This window comes from Psittacula echo, assembly GCF_963264785.1.
Source record: "Psittacula echo genome assembly, chromosome: 2".
NCBI classification, from domain to species: Eukaryota; Metazoa; Chordata; class Aves; order Psittaciformes; family Psittacidae; genus Psittacula; species Psittacula echo.
In genome coordinates, this window is record NC_137737.1 from 29,669,404 (window position 1) to 29,693,095 (window position 23,692).

The following is a 23,692-nucleotide window of genomic DNA, read 5'->3' on the forward strand; positions in this document are numbered from 1 at the left end:
TTAATGCTACTGTATCAATATTAAAAACTCTACACATGCTATTTGAAATTAGCAAATTAGCAGTCATAAAGCATAGGGGAAGATGAAATGGGAACAGAAACTGAAGGAAATTAATGGTTTAGCTGTGCGTTTTATTTGAAGGGAAAAAAATAAATTTTTTATTTATCTTTTCATTATTCATTTCCTGAAGAGATTTCAAAACTGTTCTATAGTGTACGGTACTTTTTCTTTTAGCTGTTAACATGCACACACAGAACATTAAACTCTGTCTTACACTAGGTAGTACATAAATCTGATAGTGGATTACCTTTGTGCAATTGTCTATGTCCCTTAACCTTTTTTGTGTTTGTAAGTGTGAAGAATACTAAGAAATGACAGGCTGGAGCAGGTCATTGTCAAAAGCTATTATCTGTTTTGCTTCATACAGATCACTGGAAAAGAAGTTCCCTTCAATCCAAGTGTACCAGTTTATCTTGATTGCTATGCAGTTGTACATTTTGCTGTAATAATGGACTTATATACTGAACTTCTTGCTGCTGTGACTGTAAGTAATCTCTATCTTTATGAGACAGCATCTAATGCTAACAGTTATATCACACACAACATGTTTAAGTAATGAAGCATTGAGTAGAGGCTCTACAGCCTGACTCATACCTTGTTTAAACTATTATAATAACAACTAGATTCTGTAAAAACGATCAACGTAAATGGATAAATACACCATAATAAATATATAATGTTTCATATTCTTTATTAAACATTATTCAGTAACCATTTCAATTAATTATAGATGAATATGCTTATGTTAAGCAATTAAACAAAAAAATAATGTATGTTCCATAGAAGACATGTGTGATCTTCAATTTTTAGGACTTCATGAGAGGAAAAATGTACCTCGGATGTGAAACTATGTAGATTTTAAGATGTCAAGGTTCATACTGTTAATTGCCCAGGCTTCAGAAGGAAGATTGCAAAGGTTTTGTCATGGTTGAAGATGGAGAGCTTGATTCAAAATTGGAGTTCAAAATTGAAGGAGCACAGACTCAGAGCAAATCCTTTTTCCAGTTTTGAATATAGAACAGCATTGATAGAAATAGAGCAGGGAGAGGTACATATTTACCACCTTGCATTTGGGCTGATAAGATCTCCTTTATAATATATGGTTCCTCCATCAATACCTGGCAGTCTGTGAAAGTGAACTATGAGGCCAATTCTACCTTCTAAAAGCAGGACATTAACTGCTTCCATGGCTTCAGCCTTCCAACCTCCTTTTCATTCTTCCACCCTTGACAACTCTTTCTTCTTTAATAAAGCTAAGATCTTCTAGTTATGAAACATAATTTTAATACATTTAATATTCCCGCAAATCAAAGAAAGACCTACCAAAACAACACAAAATTCTATCATATGGATAAAATGCCCTTTGGCCTTCTTCTTAAGCCCTTTCTAAGACCACTTTGGTTAAAGCCTTACGTTTGTGTTAGCCGTGTTGTCACAGGCCTTCTGTCAGGGTGCCAGGGGCTCCCTGGGTTCTTCAGTCTCTGCTTGCCTTCAAAGTTGCTTTGTCCCAGCACACTCACCTGATGATCTCCAACCCTGAGCTAATGGTGGTTACTGTCCACTGCTCACCTTGATGGACAGTGCAGGACAGCACCCTTCCTGCTGGGGCCATGGCCCTGTCCCCTGGCTGCCACTAGCCCCATGTCCCTTCCCCGGGGAGCAGCCCCTCACACTGCACCCCAGTGGCTTTGCCCATGACTGGATCCAGCCAAGAGGTAGATTTCTAGAAATAAGTCTTTTTCACGTAACTGGCCGTGGTCATTCATGAATGATTCCAGAAGATTGCAAAGCCGTTTCAAAGCTGTCAGAAATCTTGTCTGAACACCGACATTTTGGTCTTCCATTTGAGATATTCCTCTTGTATTCCAGAGTGAGAAGGACAGGAGAGGGTCTCTGCCTGCAATAATTTCTTGGGATAGGAGGCAGCAGGCTTATAGCTGCTCTGGAAGCTCTGCATATACTAGGTGCTATAGCCCTCTCTCCCCCCTCACCCCCCCTCCGCCCCATTTTTAGTTAGACGTAGTGTGCATAGCACATCAGACCAGCAGAATGATGCGATTTTCAAGAAAAGTTTAAAGAGTAAGTATTTTACATAGCATTTGCGATGTAACATAAAAGCTACCTCAAACATACTGTTCTGATTAATACAAAGTTATTCTACACGTCGTCTTCACCTCTATAAAGGGTCATACTGCAACTGCAAGGAATTCAAAGATTACTAAACTGTCTGAGGCTTAGTCTATTCTCAGTATTTTTGAAGACAGGAAATTAAGCCAAAGGTAAGGATAAATACCTCCAATGTATACAAGATATACAGTATACATGATTGCCAATGTTCTTATATTGAGAAATACCTCTGCAAGATTTTCCACATATGATTCTGGATTCCTACATAGCAGAAGCAAATCATTTTTGCATAGGGATCAAACTGGGGGGTTTTTGTTCAGTTGGTTTTGTTTTGTTTTGTCTTTTTTTTACTTTGTTGCTGTTGCTTTTAGCAGCAGGAAGTGCTGATTAGCAGAGTCTGATCATGATTTTTTCCTATTTTATTCTTTTCTCTTTTTGCCATTTTCTGGTTCTGAAAGGAAAAATGGATGGTCCAGATTATTTTCTCTTCTGATAACTGCAGCTGTTTAAGAATAAGTAATAAGGGAAGTTGAAAAATGCACCCAAGCCCCAGATGATCACTAAATTCTTGCAGCCCTGGAGGAAATATCCTGAAGATCCACCATTTATGAACTTATCACAGAAACCAACTAGAAAATTCTCTGCACAAGTCTGCCATGTAATAAGTTAGTAAGGAGAAGAAAAGAAGGAGAGCACAGGCACCTAGAAGCACCTCATCTCAGGACATAAACCTTCAGTGTGGGTGTAGAAAGTGCTGGTCCCAAGGCAGAGTTCCAGCATTGCTCTGCAGTATAGTAGGGAAGCTGTCATGAGAAGGAAGCCTGTGTATGAATAACTTTACTTGGCAAAAATCTTTCTTCAATATCAGTTTTCCACTACACTGAGTTATGAAATGTCTATGGATACAACTGGAACTTTCTGTCTGGCTATGAATTATGTCATAACTGTGGCATAGCTCCATAAATGGAGACAGCTAACTGTTTTCCTCATTTCTAGGTATAAGTTCCATTTCATAATTGCCATAAGACACAGCACACAGCTATTACATTTCTCAAGTGATTACAGTTGCTCAGTGTTTGGTCTCACGCCCTGTAGAAGTGTTAGATTTCTCTTTCCGTAAAGAGCAACCATATACCTTCTGTCTGAATGACCTACATTTAACTTATAAAAAGAGCAAAACAATAAAGAACAAATACATATTTTCCACAGGAGAGAGCATGCAGTGTTTATTTTCTATATAGTGCTCTGTACTGCATCCAGAGAATAAAAATTACGTCTGAGCTCTGCACATCTATATCTGATCCAAAGCTCCTTGAAGAAATGGGATTTGGATCAGTCCCAGAGAGAGTGCTAGGAGTGTAAGACTGCAGAACATTCAAAGTGAAAGTCTCATAGTTCCAGAACTGCATGTATCACATAAATCAAAGTGAAATGTACCTTAAACGCATTTTGCAGTGTCTTTTTTAGGTTTTGATAGATACTGTAACATTTATTGCACTTATAATGCTATGAATATGTGAGCAGTTTCAGTTAAAGGAAAAGTAGTAAGGGATAAGATAGATCTCAAAATCTGAGAACACAAATAATATATCCATTCAGCAGGACATAACCAAGTACTATATATGCAATATTGCTAAGCTTTTTTAGTAATTCTAAGTTAAAATAAATTCATAGTAAGACACCTAACATTACAATTTTCATAGAGTTGTATTAGAATAGTTCATTTGAATGTTGAAAGTGTCTGATGTATGACAGCAGGGCACCTGTTAACTCATGAAACGTGCTGACATCGTTCCTAGCAGTTCTTTTGAAACACTGAATTCATCAGGATGAGAAAAAGCATCCATGTTATTCTTCAAAAGGAATAAATCAATCTGAGTTTTTTTAAATATTAAAGTCAAATTGGACTATTTCAATGTTCATCTAAATACACATTTGGAGTAACATATTTCCTTCATTTAAATGAATTATTTTTTATTTCTAAAAAACCATAAAATAATAATGCTATGGCATTCTGTTGATTACAAAGGCATGTAAACTTCTCAAATTCTATAAACCCCCCCCCTTTTTATAAGGGCTCTGAGATATTTTTTAAGCTTTTAATGAAATCAAAATCCAACAGAAATATTTTTTTCTGTTTGATTGCAGCCAATAACCACATTGCAAAGTTGTGGCTGACTTGTGATTGGGGAACCTGCTGTGGTCACACAGGCTTCTCTATTTATACAAATACTCCAGTATATAAATACTAATTTATTTTATATATACATCCATGCATATTATGTTTAAGTGGAATGAGGATGCTGGCACTAACAAATGTGTAAAAGACACATTCTTTTCACACTGCAAATTACAGTGTGTAGATTTAATATATGATGTTTACTTTAGTGATATAACCCACTGACTATTTTGTTGATTTTGGTAGAGTAATGCCTAGAAAATGGATGCCTCAGCTGCCAGTAGGGTGATACATGTTTGAAAGTAAATAAAAGAATCAAGCAGCGTGTAACTATACCACTGGAGCTGTAAAGAGAAAGTTATGGAAGCAAATGAATAATGCTAAAATGTATGCTACGTGGCTGGTTTTCTAAAAGCTGTTATTCCCAAACGGCATCATGACGTATTTCACCACAAAATTTTTGGTAGTCCTTGACTAGGAACACAAATGAAGGAACACATTTTTTTGCTGTATGTGAAAGTGGTGCATGTATCTACAGTGAAGGGTAACTTATGCCTTCATGGTTCCCAGTAAGGCTTTATGTCTCACCTTTCATCACTCCAGAAAGCTGAAGACTTGGGAAGTGGAAGGCTGCAACACTGTACTCAGCCATTACAGTGCCATGTATCTGTGTGAATGTGATGATAGTGCCAGTTAACTCTGCAATTAAATGTGACCTGTGGGTTGTTCATTAGGGTCCTCCAGTCCTTCACATCTGTGCCACAGGTGGCATTGGACCATACGAAGTTTTACAGACAGCTAGTGTTGAAAGTGTTATGGTTCAAGTAGGAGAACATCTGAAAAGAAATGCAAATTGACCTGAAAAATGGAATCTGTAAAATATGATTGTGCATGCCTCAGGTAGTAATTATGCCAAAAAAGTGCTATTATATAGCACTTTAACCATTTAAAGATAAAGGCTTTCTTGTATTTGAGTTTAATTTTGCTAAATTACAAAGTCGCTTTAGTTCTTCTGATTTACTAACATAAATTAAAATTTATTTCTATTTTCTATTTTTTTTTTCTCCTGGAAATCCATGTTTTAAACTGAACTGCAATTTATTAATTTCCTTTCAATTTCTTAATCTATACTTTTTTCTTCTGTGGTTAGATAAATGTGGAGAGTCAAATGATAAGTCCAGGCTCCAATTTTGCACATCTTAGAGAAAATGCTGAAGATAATTTTGCAGGATCACACTCCAAATTCTTGTATTCAGTCTTTTCTTTCTTTGTGGAGAAAAAGCTGCAATCTGAACTACAATATTAGTGTCTCTTATATAAAACTTATTGTATTTCAAGGTCAATCAGTAACAATATAATAGAACAGAATTTTTTACTAAAAATTGCTATTTTTTCCTGAAAATATGTTAACTCTAAAATAATTTTTTCCTACTCTTCTAGAAATAGCAATTAAAATATATCTTTAAGCAAAGAAAGTAAGAAAAATGAATTAGAGAAGTTATGAGAGAAACCTCTCAAATATGACCCCAAAGTGCCTGCTTTAGTGAAGTGTGTCCATCATCCACTCAAATCCAACTCTTGGAGCAGGGACCAAATTTAGCCTCTAGATTTGCAGTCTAGTGAGTCACAAGAATTAAAATCATTCAGAAGTTGCTCTCTCTCCACTGATTACAGAGAAAGCCTAGGTTAATAGCAGAGTTTTAGGCACTTCAATAAACATACTGAATGTAAGGTAGAATGAATCAGCATCCGAGTTTTCTGAAACTGGAACACAAGAAAACCCAGCTACCTAGGACTTGGTAACTGATTGTCTAATGCTAGCCAGTTTGGAAACACTGGGAGGGCAGAAGAATGTGAAATAATACAGCTCTTTTGGATTGGAAATTGGAGACACCCTTACGCATTCATAGCAGGTACTGTTGGATTCTTCCTGAAGACAAATACTAACATTTGTTGTTTCAAAACCATCCAGGTTCATTCTTTTTCCATGAAGTGTAGTTTTAGCCATATGTTGTATTGTAACTTGCTTGAAATCTGGATTTGATGCTCAGTTGTCTTTCCTTCCTAAAGGGGATACAAAACCTTATGCTCTTTTTCTCAGAATAGTGCCCTACCATTGTGGAAACATTTTTAAGGCAGCCTGTAGAAGCTAGTACATTGCATGGGAACAAATCAAAATCAGACCCACCTGGCCAGAAGGACTATGTTAAAAAAAACATATAATCCTCCAACTTAAAAATGAGGATAGTCTCTAAGAAGAAAAGTCTTGAATTCCAGCCCTAGTTCCCTGACAGACTCCTTTATTTGACAAGTAACAATCATTGAAAAACATATAGAAACATGTTTTAAGAAATTCATGGATGGGTTCTGTTATGACTGTGACAAATTCTTCATGCACTTCTTGAATTTTTGTCTGACCCAGTTTCTACAGGAAGCTGAAGTGGTAGTTAAATTTACTGTGATTAGATGAGCAGTTTCAGAACTGCTAATTTTATTAAACTTAATTAGAGTCTGTGCCTGATTTTTATAAAAAGCTCTCCAAAAATTTTGTCACTTTAGAACAAATTGCTTCCTGTTAATACTGCAAAGCCTTCTAAACTTAGAACATTTGTGGGATTTTCAGATTCTAGAAACTGAAGTTTTCAAAAAGAAGCACCCTCAATTTAATCTTTTGTTGACAAATTTTAAAAATTCTGTCTGGAATTTGCAAACTTATTCCAAGTGATACAAACCTTGATAAAGGATTATAAGCCCACTTGACTTAAGTGAGAATCTCAGCACGTAACTGCTGTACTGAGTCTCCCCCAAGTTCAATATCTAGCTGAATATCCTCTCTCTAGTGATGCGCCAATAGCATATGCCCAGGGTAAGATCATAAGAAAAGCATAAAAATATCCTTTCTCAAGGTCTACAGGTAGGTAGATGGTGGTAATCATCCATCTGAGGTTTTGCAAGTTTATCATGAGGAGGGATGAAACAGATTGGAAACATAGCAATGCAGTAATGAGCTTGATACATCCTTGTATAAACCTGTGCAACAGAGTGGCTTGACAGGTGTCATTTGTGAGAAGTGTGTTCTGGCTTGTAAACTGGTGGGCTGCTGTTTAGCAGCATATTGCTGGGATTGTGGAATTTTTGTTTTTCAATAACTGCTTCTTAAGGATATCTAAGTAGGTGCTTGTGATTCTTCAGTAAAACAACAGAAACCTGCCCCAACTGAGTGTGTGGTTTGATGTGTTTTACAAACATGGGCACTGTAAGTTCACACAGCTGTAAAATTTGAGAATATCCTCTTGTGGCCTCCCACGCTCACAGATACTTTAGATCTCTTTGAGGGGTAGAGGCCACCACCAGAGGAAAGTGGGCATTTAACCGAGTGGGATTTATTGAAATCAGGGCAGACATGCCTAGATTTTTATTTTTTCCAGTGCCTATAATCTTGAAGTGCAAGATGCTGTTCATAAACCTTATTGCTATTGAAGGCCAAAAGGATTCCTGTAACTCAGCCAGATCCACTACTTTTGTTTTGGGCTTTTTTGTTGTTTTTTAAATGAAGAAACAAAGGCTTTTCAAAACTAATATTTGAAAGGAAGTCAGGGAGGGAACAAGAAAACTGGTTAAATATTTGATTTTCAAGGGCAGCTGTGTAGAATACATAAACATTTAATAAATGAAAAGAAAAAAATCAAACTTCACAGTGAAAATAATATTTGTTTTCCTGAGTTTTGTTTATATAATTTAGATTTAAGTTTTAAGGCCTCATCCAAGTACTAATACACTTATTAATGTTTGAAAGTGTTTTAGGTCTGATTGAAGTTAATGATATGAGTTGAAGCATTTTGCTGAATTGGAACCGTGTCAAGTTGTCATGAAGGGACAACATTAATTTTGTTTCTTCTTAATTATGGTCATATTGTCATGTCGTATGAATTCTTACTCTCACCAATGTTTTGTTTTGGTATCCACTGGGATTTATAGATGACTGTTTTAAAGACCTGGTAACATAAAATTAAGAAAATTATGAGGGCTGCTGGGATTTTTATCTAGAAATAAGTTTGTTCCCTCTTCAGTGAAGGCATAAGAGAATCAAGTAACTTGGGAAAACACATAGTGCAGAAGGGAGTATCTTAATCATTATTTTAGAAATGCAGCATTCAGGAAACGGCTGTATATAACACTCCCGGTAAGTGTGCTATGCAGAGCAGGTATTTTGGTTGTAAAATTTAAAGTAACAGATTTCTTTAAAAGCAGACACTAACATCACTGACAGAAAGCTGAAGCCACTGTTCTGTTAAAACTGAATTTCTCTTCAGAAAGTTTCTCTAAATAAATTCTTTGTGTACTTTTTAACAGATGTTATCACAGAGAACTGTTCTCCTGATAACTGGCTTTATCATCCTTTCCCTGGCCTGTTTGGGACTACTTATGGAGAACAGGTAAGATACAAAGATAAATATAGATAGAGTCAAATACATACGTTGCTGCCTATTGACCAGAAAATAGTATATAGCTAGCCAGCACCTAAACCTAGGAGTGTTCCCATACCAGTTAGTGACTATTTATCTCTAGTCACTTGCAGAAAAGTTAGGGATGGGCTACTCACATCTGCTCTTGTATTTGTTGAGTTCACATCTCTGGGTTTGGGACTGGCAGACCAGTGGGACCTGCAGGCTGTCACAAGCTCACACTGCAACCATATTGTGTCAGTTCTGTCGCATGCTGTAGGTGCCAGCTGCAGTGGTGGTATATGAAAAGTACACAATGTAGCTCAGAGTAGACTCAAAATCATGTGAAGGATGGTGCTAAGACTAACTTTAATCAGTAGAAATTCAAATCAAATTGGATCTTGAATATACCTGCCCAGAGAGATGTGCAGTATGGATGTAGTCCATACAGGCAATATGACCCAACAGAACAGTAAATATCAGCTAGTTTCTTACAAAGAAGCTATTTGCCCTGCCAGAGCAGAAGTGTGGGATAGAAGCTTCCTTTGAGATTGAGGTACTAGTTCTTCTTTGCATATGCTGGTCATTATGGATTGAACAGTTTCTTTCAGAATAGGTAAAAATCTGTCCATATAACAAGGATGTGTATAGCTTAGGGAATTAAGAATGTGAATTAGTAAAACTTTACAGAAATACACTTCTGAAAAGATTCTGGACTATTTATGTAGCAGTGTTCAGTATTGTCAAAAGACAATGGCTATATGTGTTTGAGTATTCTCACTCCCAGCAAATTCAGTGTTACAAATCCATGTAAGATGTATACTATAAAAACTTAACTATAAAGTTAAGAAAGACAACTTGGTATAAGTGCAGGACATCAGATTATTTCTACATTCTCTTTTTCATTCAAGTTATCGAAGAATAAAAGGTTGGATGTTAACCTGAAGAACTTCCCATTTCTAGGCCTAAAGCAGGAATTTTGGAAATCATCCGCTGCTTAGTCTTCATGGGTGCATACAAACTTGACTACTTCAGGAGTCAGTTTTCTTCCTTGGACAATGCATATGAGGTAAGACATTTATTATGAAGTGTCTATGCTGATGACTCTAGAATTTTTACCTTTTTAGGAGAAGCTGAAGCACTAAATATTTTGCTTCTGCATATTATTATTATATTTAATTATAATGATTCATTATTCTATTAATAATTATTAAATAAAAATATAAATGCTTGGAAGCTGGATGGTCATAAATATCAAGTATTTTGTTCTGTACTTATACTATACCTCAGTACAAACTGAGACCACTGACAACCATAGGATACTGGACTAAATAGACCTTTGGACTGATTAAATATGATTGCTTCTGTGTTCTTAGGATTTATTTTTATCTTGTTTGTGACTTGATTTTTAGTCTACTGATGTGGTTTAACCCCAGCTGGCAATTAAGCCCTACTCAGCCACTCAGTCCACTCATGATGGGATGGGGAAAAGAACTGGAAGGGTAAAAGTGCAAAAACGTTGGTTGAGATAAAGGTAGTTTAACAGGTACAGCAAAAGCTGTGTGTACAAGCAAAGCAAAACAAGGAATTAATTCACCACTTCCCATTGTCAGGCAGGTGTTCAGCCATTTTCAGGAGAGCAGGGCTCCATTACATTTAATGGTGACTTGGGAAGACAAACGCCATCACTGCAAACATTCCCCCAAACCCTTCCTTCTTCCTGCAGCTTTATATGCTGAACATGACATCATATGGTATTGGACATCCCTTTGGTCAAGTTGGGGCCTGCTGTCCTGGCTGTGTCCCCTCCCAACTTCTCCTGCACCTCCAGACTGCTCTTTGGTGGGGAGGTGTGGGGAGCAGGAAAGGCCTTGACTCTGTGTAAGCACTGCTCAGCAGTAACTAAAATGTCCTCATGTTATCAGCACTGTTTTTGGCACAAATCCAAAACATAGCCCCACATGAACTACTAGAAAGAAAATTAACTCCACCCCAGACAAAACCAGCACGTCTACATTTTTCTTATTTTTCATGACAGTTGGTATTTCATAATAACTCTGTTAATATTATCTGAATTAAATAGCACTGAGTCATTAATCTGGTTCTGGTTTGAATAACAATCCCAAGCTACTCAGTTCTGGTTACCAGCAAAGACAGTTATCAGCAGGGTTGTGAATGAGTTCCTAGACTAGTAGAACTGTTGTCAGAAAGTTACATTTTGGCTTAAAACCAGAAAAGAATGAAATAAAACAGTAGGAATTGAGATTCAAACCAAGTTCAAAATGGTTTCTTTGACTTGAAACATCTGCAAAATTTACAGCAACTTTCCTAATTTGAGGTTTCTAGTAGTAGGGTTGATTCTCCTGCTTTTATAAGAGTTTGGGCAATAGGAGAATGGGAAAATAGCTTATGCTACTGTGGGGTTTTGGGATTTTTTGGGGGGTTTTTTTTGGGTTTTGGGGTTTTTTTGGTCATTTTACTTTGGATAAGAAACAATAACTACCAGACAATATTTAAGGCTAGATAAATACCATTAATTAAGCATTGGATTGCTTTTTTCCCCCCATATTATTACATTGTCAAAGTTCTGGTATGTAAATCAAACAGTTCTTGAATTCCTTTGATAAGAGTATGCCAGAACTCAGCAGACATTTTAAGCATTTTACTTGTTTAAATATCACTTGGAAAATGTTTTTTATTATTTACTGAGTAGCCTACTACATTCGTTAGGCTTGAAGCAAAAAATTCTAAAATTTGGCAATTAATTCTGTAGCCCTTGAGATAGCTCTCAGACTTGAATTAGTTGGCTATTCTAACTGGTTTGGGGGAAAGTAATGCATCAATATACATGCTGAATTTAAAAAAAGAATTAATGTACCGGCCTTGCTGATGTGTGTGTGTGCATATGTGAAAGTGTCTCTTACTAAGAAATTAGTAAAAGTAAAATTATCAGATTGTTGTTTCTATTGTTTGTAGGGAACTATACAGCTTCCTATTCTTTCAAGAATACAGTAACATGAAAAGGTTCTTGTTCTGTTCTTTACGTGTATCTGACATTAAAATTTTAACTTTATTGCCATCTTGAGTTCTTCCCTATTGTACTTTCCTATCATTTTTTCTCTCTGATGCTTTTCCTTTCATCACAGAATCATAGAATGGTTAGAGTTAGAAAGGACCTTAAGATCATCTAGTTCCAACTCCCCGGCCATGGGCAGGGACACCTTCCACTAGACCAGGTTTCTCAGGGCTCTGTCCGACGTGTCGGTCCTTTACATTATACTTCTCTATTTTTTTAGTCCGTTATTTGGAATTGACTAGGTAGTCCATTTTTGACAAGAAACAGGAATAACTTGCTCCTCTGTTACCCTCACTGCCCAGCTAATTGTGTTAGCCAGCAGGTCTGGCTTAGGCAGCTGAAAATTTTTTCTTTAGTGAATTGATGCAACTTGCTGTGGAGGAAGAAACATTGCTAATACTGAGGCTCAGGCAAGGTGGAAGAAAAATGAAGCTAGAAGTTTGTGAGAAAGGACTTCTGTTTTTGCTGAAGGTGCAATATGGTTGTTAACAGTGTCAGGTCTAGTAAGTACGGTATTGGATCTATTGATACTTAGAATTTGTGTTTACCTGCCTTGGTTACATAGGAAATTTGTGTAATTTTTTTCTGATTATGTAAAGATATTGTTCTCCCTGCTATTATATTTGAAGTCCTTCCAAGATTTACTTCTGGGGGTCTCTCCTGGTGTCCTTTCCTTCTTCAAACAAGACAATAATTTAAAATTATCAGGATTAGAAAAGTGACCTTTTTAATTCTCACGGGAGGTGGAGCAATGCACACTTCTCAGCATGCATTTTCTGATCCCTGTGTGGTATTTCATATGGATGATTAGGTGAAAGTAGCAGGGTTTTTTTGTTTGGTTGGGTTTGGTTGGGGTTTTTTTAAGAAAAGAAGTGATATTTGAGGAAATTTTTAGATCTTAAAGAATTGTTTCTTGAGTGGAGGTCACTGAAAACCTTGATGATAGGAGGCACAGATATATTTGACTGGTTATAGGTGGACAGGAAACTGAGAAACTAATGTGTTTCTGCTTGAGGATCTCTGCTACCACATCCTAGTTAGTTTTCTTTAGGCTGATTACTTCATGCCTGTGTAATGTGATGATCATGTTTATTACTAAAGCCAAATTATTTTCTGTCAGACTGGGCCTGGAGTCTCCTAACTGCCTGGAGTCTCCTAACCACCTGGAGGAATCAGAAAACATTGCTTGTGTGTTCAGTTATGTGACAGTTCAGCAGGCACGATATGCAAAAATAAATCTGTGATGATGGTGCACCTCTTCAAAGTGATTCCATTCAAATGCTATGGTTTGGCATCAGCCAGCTTATTCCATGAGCTGATTTTGGTCAAGCACTGGCTGCTATTTGACAGCAGTACTAATGAGGAGCAAGTAGAAATGAGAGACATTGACATGTTGTTGGAGCTGGTCTTAAATATTTTCACCAACTTCTCTCATAGTGGCTGCAACTCAGTACTGAGAAAGACTTTCAAGCTAAGGGGCTAGAAGTGAGGAAGCTGGAGGAGGTAACGCAGATGTCTGTCATGATGGGCTTGTTTATCTTTTACCTCTGTTTCTGCTAAGGCGTTGTATCTGCTAGTAAATCTCACCCACATTCCTCTTGCACTGCAACTTCATGCGGTGCCTTCATGGGGTGCACTAGCAGTCATGTATTAATTTACAGGTACGAAGGGAAAAAAATCAAGGAAAAATTTCATTGGGGAAAAGAGGGAAAAAGAGAGGTTGTATACATGTGTGATATTTTAAATTAATAACTTATTTTCTGTTTTATGTGTGCATGCAGTGCATTAGAAATGTAACCAACTTTGGAAGAGATATAGAATCTTGTGGTGCTGTATAATTCAGCCCATAACTAATGAATGAAGAAATAAACTCGGTTGTGGTCAAATTGTTTATTTACTCCTCCAGAGTATCTAAACTTTGTAGATGCAGCTGTTCCAAACACTTTTGGTGACAGTACTCTGTACCAGATGGACTGCTTCTCTGATCTTTGATGCAATTCTAGTATTTCTTATGAGTTTGTCAGCTAATTCGTCTGGATAAAATATATAATATCCCTTTATTAAAGAACTGATTTGCACTGTATTCTGTGTTCCACAGCAGTCCCTCTTAACGTGATATATTACCCCACTACTTATTTCTGCTTTCATCATACAACGACTTGCTGTTACCTCACTTGTTTCTTAGTGTAATTTACCAGCATTAGAATACTGACTTACGAGTTTTGACTTTAAAAAAACATTTACTCATAAGAACTTATTTCCACATAAATGATAGTTTTCTGCTCTGGAGCATTTTTCCTTGGTCCCTTGTTATGATCATCTGTGCCACTTTTCAAGGAGCAGCATATCCCATATTTGGTTTCCATTAAGGCAAAAGCTCCATGCCCTGCACTGTGATTTATGACCTCAGCATTTATGCAGTCTCTGTGCCTTAACTAGATCGGCTGGTGTATTTTAAATGTATTTTAGAAATGAAGCTGGGTATGGAAGGAAACTCTACTGCCTTATGATAAAATGTCTTGTCAGCACACATGGAATTAAACAAACACAACTTGTAATCTGTATTTTCTGTGTTAGCTTCATTCAGAAAAGTCTGCTATACCATGCAGTGTATCCTCGGGACTGGACTTAATATTCTTGACAACTGCCCTAAGGGGAATAATGTCCCTTAGAAAAAGTCACAGTAAAATCTGGCAGTAGATTAAGTTAGTTTCCACTTAGGTGTGACAGCAGAGTCATTACTGATTTTAGGCTTAGCCAGTTTGAGAGTCAGCTTCACCACCATCAACTAAAGACTGTGATGTATAGTTCCAGATGCTCTGGCCAATTGACCGTAAAATTGCTCTGCATTTCTGGCAGAGCAGCCAAGCTGGAGCTTTTAAAATCTCCACTCTCCTAGCTCAACACCCTCCCCCCTCTGCTTAAAAGCTGCTCATTATTCTTCTTCTGCCCGCTGATCTTAGCAAAAGAAAAACTTCTGGAATCAATTAGAAGTGTCTGCACTTGATGAGATTTGCACGTGAGTTCGGAATTGCGAGGCTTTGATAGTGTCAGCCAACAGCTGCAGTTTCAGGTGGTAAAATCGGGGAAGGAATTTTCCAGGGTTTATTTACAATCATAAAATAAAACAAAAATCAAGACAAGTTGGAAACCATCTAATGTGTCGTTAAAATGAAGCCTGAATTGGGTTATGCATTTATTTTGTCTGAAAAAAAGTAAACTGGTGGTTTATTATCAGGATCTTTTCAATTACCTTGCAATTATTAGGCTGTATAGAGTGGTTGTAATAAAATGCAAGCTATGGTCTGCTTGCTGTAGTTTCAACTATGAAAGAGGCATCTGCTGTTACTTTTGTCACTTTAATTGCTTGACAAGACAAGGAGGTAGTCATACTTAATAGAAATCAGAAGCATGCAGTCAAAGATGAAGCAAAGGTAGTACTCTGACGAATAAAATATATATCCACACCTATTGTCTGAAATTTTGCGTTTTGCTCTGTCAGCACTCACATTGATAGTTGCAAAGTTTATTTTCTAACCTTTCTTAGCCCAAAGAAGTTAGCGATTGGGTTGTATCTGTATGTAATGTTTGCATTTTAAACATAACAGCCATGCCAAATGAAATTATTAATGATCAGTTATACATTTAAGTGTGTCTTTGTAAAAAATGAAGCTGCCATTTCACATATGTTGTTTTTAATTTGCATTGCAGACTGGTTATGTTAAAGCATATTTTTTCTAATAGCAAGTAATGCTACAAACCCCATCAAACTGCATTCTTTTCTGCGTCATAATAACACATGAATAGTAATAGAAATCTCCATACCAGTGAATTGCTTCACTGATATTAATCCCTGGTGACAACTGAGATATTCCACATGGGTAGATGTTTCTGTCTGTGTAATTGCAGTTCCAGTACTGGAGTATTAACTGACTTTTTGTTGTTTAATGGACAAATGCATATATTTGTTTCATACCTGGATTTCTTCTGTAGAGGTAGTACTGGTAGGAAAACTAATCTGTAGCGTAATTTTGGTGGTTTTTTCCTTGATTTAAAGAGCTTAAAAAAGTAATTCCAGTGAAGGAGTGCTCAGAGAGTGCCTTCTTTGCAGTATTAACCATTTGTGTAAGCACAGAGGCACCTCTGCATCACAACATAAGCAGCACTGGCATATGCTGGAGTGAGAGGCAGGCGTACAGACAGACGTACCATTTAGATTGTGTAGGAGAGATGCAAAGGCAGCAGACTCATGTTTTGTATGCTTGGCAGAGCCAGTGCTTATGATCAGTTTACACTCTTACACATTATACATTCAAAGTGGATTTAAAGGTATAGTGTAAAGCACATTAGCATATTGCAGTCTCTAAGGGTCAAAGGCAAAGGTAAGATGGGTTATTGCTGCATCCTGAATGAAAGACTGAGGGGATAAGCAGAAGACACCTTCTGCATCTCTCAGACTGTGTCTCCCAGCCATGCTGAGCATCCCCAAGCAGGGAGCCTTCCAGCCCCGCCATGCCTAGCTGCTGCATGTGTGTGTGCTCTGTGGCCTAGCTGGCTTTAGCTTATCATACTTGCTTGCATGTATGTTTATTAGGACAACCTGATACGAAAAATTAGTAGACTTTCAAAAAATCTGATGGTCTGCCACCAGAACTATTGCAACTAGCAGGCAGGAATTTTCCTAATCTTAAAGGGAGGAGAGCTGTACCTTCAAATCCAGGAAGGCAGATGGCTTAGTTTGAATTTTATCCTCAATATGACAAGCAGAGGGATTGAATTAGCTTTTAGGAGATGACAGCTTTAATTAAGCTAGCTATTTCTGATGTGGAATAAATCTGGGTTTGGCAGATACATGGTGACCACAAAGAACCAGCCTAGTATTTAAAGAATTTTGGATATTTTTGTCTCACAAGATTTTAAATAGAGAAAACCTAAATGCAAAAAAGACATGCAGTCCAGGGTTACCCAGTTTATACATCTTACAAGGGAAATGGAAGTACAAGATTCTTCTTCCCATAAATGTCCCTTCCCACTTCTGTAACAGTGAGCAGAACATGGCAGCTGTGAAAACTTTACATTTCTGGAACAGAATGTCTGTGTAAAACCCACAGAATCAGCCTGTAACATCAGCCATTGCAAAGCCAAATCAATACCTGTATTTAGAAGAAATTAACTGAAAATATTCTGTAATGTATTTTATTGGAATTGAGCAAAAGATACTTTTTTTTCAATCATCAGTCTTTATTCAGAATCTTCTTATGAGCAACAAGGAAAGAAAAGCATAGTAAAAGTTGGGCCTTTGTTTTTCTAATACCAGCACCTGAAATAACCACAGAGGCTGAAAACTAGTTCATGACATCTGGGCAATTGCATGCTAAATTCTAACCAGTGCCTCTTGTCTAAAGTGGGCAACAGATCAATAAGATAAAATCAAGCCAATATCTTTGCTGTGATTTGTTTTCTGACTTTTTATTACTGCCTTGTTTTATCATTCCTTTGTACAAGTTCTGTTTTCTATGATGTTTAGAGTGAGGGAATATAGAGAAAGCAACAATACTATATTTTATATTTGGGTATTACACAAGGCAAAGAGAATGTTTCAGAATTTCTTTCTCTTGCCAATGCCAAATAAAAATTGCCTGATGAAAGAAGATTAGCAAATGCTATGTTTAACAACTGATTCCCAAATGCAGAACACACAAAACACTTTGTATGTTTAAGAGTTGGAAATAGGTGTTATGGGAAAAAAAGTACATGTAAAGCTCTAGTTATCACTTGAAACTAAGGCAAAATAATGCAGCAACCCCCTATTGAGTCTGGGAGTGATCACATCTGTCCTGACAGAATTTGTTTGGTTTGTCTTCATGTGGAGCCCATGAAATGTCTGGAATAGGTTGTTTATTTTGCTGATTGGAAGCTAATATGCAGTTGAAAATGCCTGGGTTTAGTTTGAACATTTTTTGATTTTATGGAGAAAAGGATGATATATTTTGTCCTTAGCTATTACCTGAATTCATTGCACATCTGCATGTGACTATAAATCTGAAAGTATATTTATTTCTTTTCTTGTTGGCATCATGTAAGTTAGCTACAAAGAAGGTCAGGTATTAGGAAACAGTTAAAAGTGGTGGTTAAGCAGAATGTTAAGAAGTAGAATCTGCCTATTAACTGCACTGTTTTATATCTACATGTCTCCATATCTGCACTATCCTTTATCTGTGAACGATCTAGTTAGATGATAACATCTTAAGACAGATACCTGCCTTTGTGCATACGTGAAAGGGTCTACACAGCTTCTGTGCACTATGTAAGCATTGGATAGAGCTGCCATCATCCTAGTTAAGTTCCTTGCAATTTTTTTATTCCTGACTTTGAGTGAAGCCTACTGAACCGTTGCCTTGTTTAGAAAACTCATTCTTTAGAAACTCTTTTTCTTTAGAAAAGGTATTTTTAAAGGTTCTCTGTTGTCCTCAGCTGAGTAGTCTAATTCTAGTATCTTGTTGGGCTGTCCTCACTTTCAATGAAACTGTTGGACTATACTGAGTCTATTCCAAGTGTATCCTCCATACTATGTATGGATTATAATTAGCTCCTGGGGATATCTGAGGCTTATTAAAATGCATCCCCAGACTATAAAATGTGTAAAAACCCAGGAATTCAACTGTCAAACTTGTAAATTGGACCTAAACATGTGTTACCAAGATATCAACAACCGAGAAGAGCTTCATAAATTTAAAAAATTAGGGAACAACTGGCTAGAATTTGCCATGCCTGCTGGATAGAAGTCTGAAATGTGCAGTTGGCTGAAAAAAAAATGGAATAAAAAAAAAAAAAAAAAAGGCCTGTGCTTTTATATGCTTGTAGTTTTAAGGGCATTGAAAAATGGAGTTCTTAACTTACTCCTTCTCTTCCTTTTTCCTTCTCTTCCTTTTTTTTTTTCTTATATACGCAAAAAGGGAAAAATAGTGAAAGGAAGTAGAGAAGATTCATATGAGGACTTACACAAAAGAATTAATTTTTAAAAAGCCCTGAAAAAAAATCATTTATGGTGAATTTCCAAAAAAGAACAATTTTAACCAGTTTTATCAGTTGTGTGTTTGCATCCTAGCCCAAGATTTCTGATCAAATCTATTTGCTCCAGATAGAATTGTTCCTACCATTTTATGGCCCTCTGTCAGTGGCTACACAAGAGTGAGCATATTTTGTGCTATCAATGTGCTGAATATTTGAATTGGTCAGTAAAGACTCAGCAGCTCTGCTGGAGTTTCAAACTGCCATTGCCCAATATGCTCTGCCCTTTTGACACAAGCAGGAGAGAGCTATAGGAAACCTTTATTTTCTGGTTCACTAAGCAGAATAAAATAAAGATACAAAATAACATTCATGAACACTGGAAAAATTTTCACTTCTTGTGCAAAATGAAAGACAAACAAAAACAAGTGGGAAGTTAGAGGCAGGTGCTGGGAATATTTCATTCTACTTGGGCTGACACACTTTTTTTGTTTTCACTTTACGGTTGTTTGGGTTTTTTTTCCCACTATTCTAAAGTAACAAATGCCGGAGGTATTGCCTGAAACAAAACCATCTCATTCAAACTTCTCCATTTAAAATAAAATCAAAAGCCTTCAACTTGCCATAAATGCATTTATCTTGAAATTATATATTTCAAGAAATAAATTGTTTGATATTGTTAAATTGATCTCTACTTCCAAGAGCAGAGAGAGTTAATAGAGTGCTTTGTCTGAATATATGATGATCTTGCCATTGGAAGTGAGAAACTTCCCATTAGCAGAGGGAAACTGGATATTAAAAAAAGCAAACACTGCCCCAGTTTTAACAAAGCCCTTTGTATTGGTAGAATATTAGCACCTGAGAGATCAGCTTTTTCACACCGTGATTTTTTTCTGTCCTTACACATTACTCAAAAGTAGTTCACTTGAAACAGATAATTCTAGAGTAAGAAATTCTCAGTAGGGACTTTATGAAGATCTTAGAAAATGCCTTCTAAGGAGCTTCAAGGAGAGCTGGTTACATATATTGGGTGGGGAGAAATAGTGTCTCTGGTTTATGTATATATGTAGTGCACAGCTATCAATGAATTAAATAACAAGAAACAAATAGTAGCACGGTATATTAATATATAACTATTTCCCACTGTAATGTCAATTTATACAGTGTTACTCTGATTAGTAACAGCAATAGAACAAATGTAGTTTTATAGCCTTCATTTTTATATAAATTGGTGCCATCTTAATTTGATGGTTTTGAGTGTCTTGTTGGACCATTTATCACCTTCTAAGCATCTACTAATTTCTGCCAAGTTCCAATAAAAAGTCTCAATCCACAAGATTAATCAAATCTGCTTCTTCCAGCGATGTAAAACTGACCATTCCATTCCTGGTTAGTAGAGAGTTAAGAAGTAGGAAAACAGGATCTTTAGTGGATCCAGGTTTATTTTTTTGGCTTTGTAAACTCAGTGGCTTTCAGAAGTTATTAGGATTAAATAAAAATCAAAAGCATCAGATTGCAAAATTAACAAAAATAGTAGCTGTGAAAGCAGCATACAAGCAAACCTGGTCCATTTTTCCTGAACAGTCCACATAAAACCTGCCCAACCACCACTTTACATCCTCTGCTGTTTTATTTTGATCTTTGTGGAGATGAAATTCCATGGTCTTCATTATTTTATTTTGCTTCGTCATGTGCAGTAATCCATACTATTAAACTCTACAGAACAACATATTGTGACTGTAAAATCTACATGTGTTAGAATGTGTATATTTGGGCATATATGCCAGTAGTTTTCAGAGAACCCATAATACACTTGGCAGAGGAGATTCTGATTTTCAGAAGTGTTTGTGTGGACATATGTTTGCCTCGTGGCTTAGAGTCTTTAGAATGCAAAGCATCTTTTGAAAAGTTGTGTTTGAAAAGGAGCTGTGTTGTTGGCTTAATTGCTAAGAAACTGAAGCTGTGCTTAATACCTTTTGAAAGAAATAAATGTAGGTCTTCTGCTAAATCTGTTTGAATAAAACTCAGCTAAGACAAGTCACACTTTTGCCATCATTCAAGGTACAGGCTTCTTTGAGGGAAGGACTTAGAAATTGGTGACTGTTGTGTATTATCAAATGCAACATTATCCTTTGTTGGACAGAGTATGCATATTCAAATATTAAAAGCCACATGGAAGAAAATGAGTGAAGAAGGGGAAAGCAGGCATAACAGACACTCTCCAGTCCATGCAGGGCACAGCTGCTCCAAAGGATACTCTAATGATCTGGAAGAGAGTTAGGGTAAGGGTGGAAAGAAGGATCTGTACATTCTCCCAAAGTCTTTTTATTACTCCCTTTGTAAAGGAACTGGATGACAAGAAGTTGCCTCTGTGATCCCATTTCTGCAATACTGTAAAATTCAGACTTTACATGGAGAGTGGGAAATGAGGGAAGAGCCTTGGGTTTGTACAGCATTATCTGTACAGCTTGTTTTACATCCTTCCAGCCTGGCTGCTCTGATTTATAATGCATTTATGTATGTCCTTGCAGACAGGTTATCTCTTTGTAGTTTGGGGACAAGGTTGAGAAGCTATGATTGTATTTGCTGTAGGCACATGCTAATCTTATTTCATCAGGGCTCATGAGTTCCTGAATCAATGATTTAAGCCTAAATGTGGTGCTGGATTATTGTTTTGTCCCAAAACTGCAGAGGAGACATTGCTGTTGTTCATATTCATTAGCAGAAGTTTTCTCACTTAAATTTGTATGAAGTCATCAAACTGCAGGTTCAGCTAATGTTGTACTAATGCCAGGCAAGAATGCTGTATGACTTTTCTCCAGCATCATTTCCCTATTACGGTTAATGCAGTCCATCTTACTGAAACCAAAAGCTAGTGCCAGTACAACTCTTAAATTATTCTCAAGCTGCCAGCTGTACCATTTGACTTTGATCCTTTCTTTCATGGTAATTGTCACGCTGAAATGTAAAACTAAAATATATTCTGCATTAAGTGCCACCTTTTCATACTTTTAGAGGATATTTGTCTTGATGAGATTTCTGCAGTTTTTACATGCTATTAATAGTATTCTTTATGTGCTATTGCTGCCATCAAGTGTAATTATATAATTATGCATGTGTAACTATTCAGGTACAGTAATTTCTAAGGAATGCCAGCTCTCTGGAGCTAATTCTCCTCCAGCATTTTCATACTGCTTAGCTTAAAAATAACACTTAGCATTGCATGAAATGCATGAAACACTTTGTTGTTTTATTGTAATGGGAGCTAAAAACCTGAAAAATTCTGGTTGAATATGCACTTTGAAGTATGTTGCTGAACGGAACAGATTGTCTTGTTATTAGATGAAATTTGGTAGTTCACTTACTTTCCAGTTTTGTTTTGCTTTCACTGTTAAAATAGTTGAGAGAAGTCATCAATGTAAAGAGATCTCTTCACTAGTGCAAACGATTATATTCACCTTACAGGTGTTATTACATACTAAAATAAACAGCTCTAAAATATTCTTCTGGCCAGTCTGGTTTTAAAAAGAATGCTTTCCAAATATAAAAATTGAGATTATTTCTGTTTAAAATATTTAGAGAGGAAAATACTTTTCAACTGTTGCTTTAGTGCTATAGGGTTCTCATAGTTAATATTTGGCTGGTTTTGACCTTTGCTGTGTAAAGGAAATCCTAAAGCACCTTGCTGTCCATGCACTCTATCGTAGCAAATCAGTATTTTAATGCACTAATGAGAGGCTGGACTGCAAGTAGCAAAATACTTCATCACTACAATCACTGTTTGCAATGTGCTTCTTGAAAGTAGATATTTCCTGTATTAACTGTGATGTTAAACTAGTTGGAATCCAGGTATTCTAAAGGTTGTTCAAGACGCTATTATGACCCAGAACAAAATGATAGTCCTGTTTCCAGGCATGTGCAGTGTTAACATGAGATAAAAGGCAGCAGATGAATGTGAATAAGCATTATGACCATTAGAGAAGAAATCACAAAATATATCTATGAAAACTGAACATGTTGATAATGAAAGCTAACAGAATTAGCTCAGGGAACAGAGACATATTGAAAAGATCCTTAAAATTATGAAAATTAGGGAGCCAAAGGAAATGTACACAGAGAGGAATAATGTAGCCAAAGGGGCAGTCTAAGACACCAGTTTATTTCAGTAGCATTCTAGGTGGACATCAGTGAGTTATAAAGGGTTTTGGCAGAGAGAATTGCTATATTGGAAATATAAGAAGACAAGGGCCTTCATGAGAATCTTAGATGCATGAACAAATGAGAATCAGGTATGTTGTTAGAAACGGATCTGGACTTGTGAATATGGGTAATCTCAGGAGAGAGGGGAATCAATGATATTATATAAACAGTGGTGATGATTATATCTAGAATTATTGGGAAAGAAGAAGGCAAAATTTAGTTGGAAACAGGAGAGACAAATAATTTAAACTGTATTTAACCCAAGCTGACAATCAGACACACGATAATATTGAGAAGACTGTAATATAGTTGGTGGGGGGAAGGGGGAGACACTTGGAGAATAGAGTGGGATCCCCATAGAGATGATAGAATTTGTGCTTGGGCTAATAATGTCTAGAAGGATACAAAAGCAGAAGAAGGACAGAGCTTGCAAAAAAACTTGGTGTATCTAAGCTTACATGATGGCCTAAAAACTTGATGTATCTATTGAGCCCTACATAATAGCATAAAATAAACTTTATTTATATAAGATTCTCCTGGGTTCAGCTGTAGCAAATACCTACACAATGGACCTTTTGATAAAAGAAAAAATGA

At 36.6% G+C, this 23,692-nt stretch overlaps 1 protein-coding gene across 1 annotated transcript in view; it reads left to right on the forward strand.

The window, feature by feature from the left end:
• The window catches only part of AGMO (alkylglycerol monooxygenase), a gene marked incomplete at its 5' end in the record, with an annotated part of 197,086 nt that overhangs the window by 105,124 nt on the left and 68,270 nt on the right, over positions 1–23,692 (forward strand). The window contains 3 exon segments of the mRNA XM_080609608.1: positions 428–544; positions 8,720–8,802; positions 9,775–9,880. Coding sequence (XP_080465734.1) covers positions 428–544; positions 8,720–8,802; positions 9,775–9,880 — 306 coding nt within the window.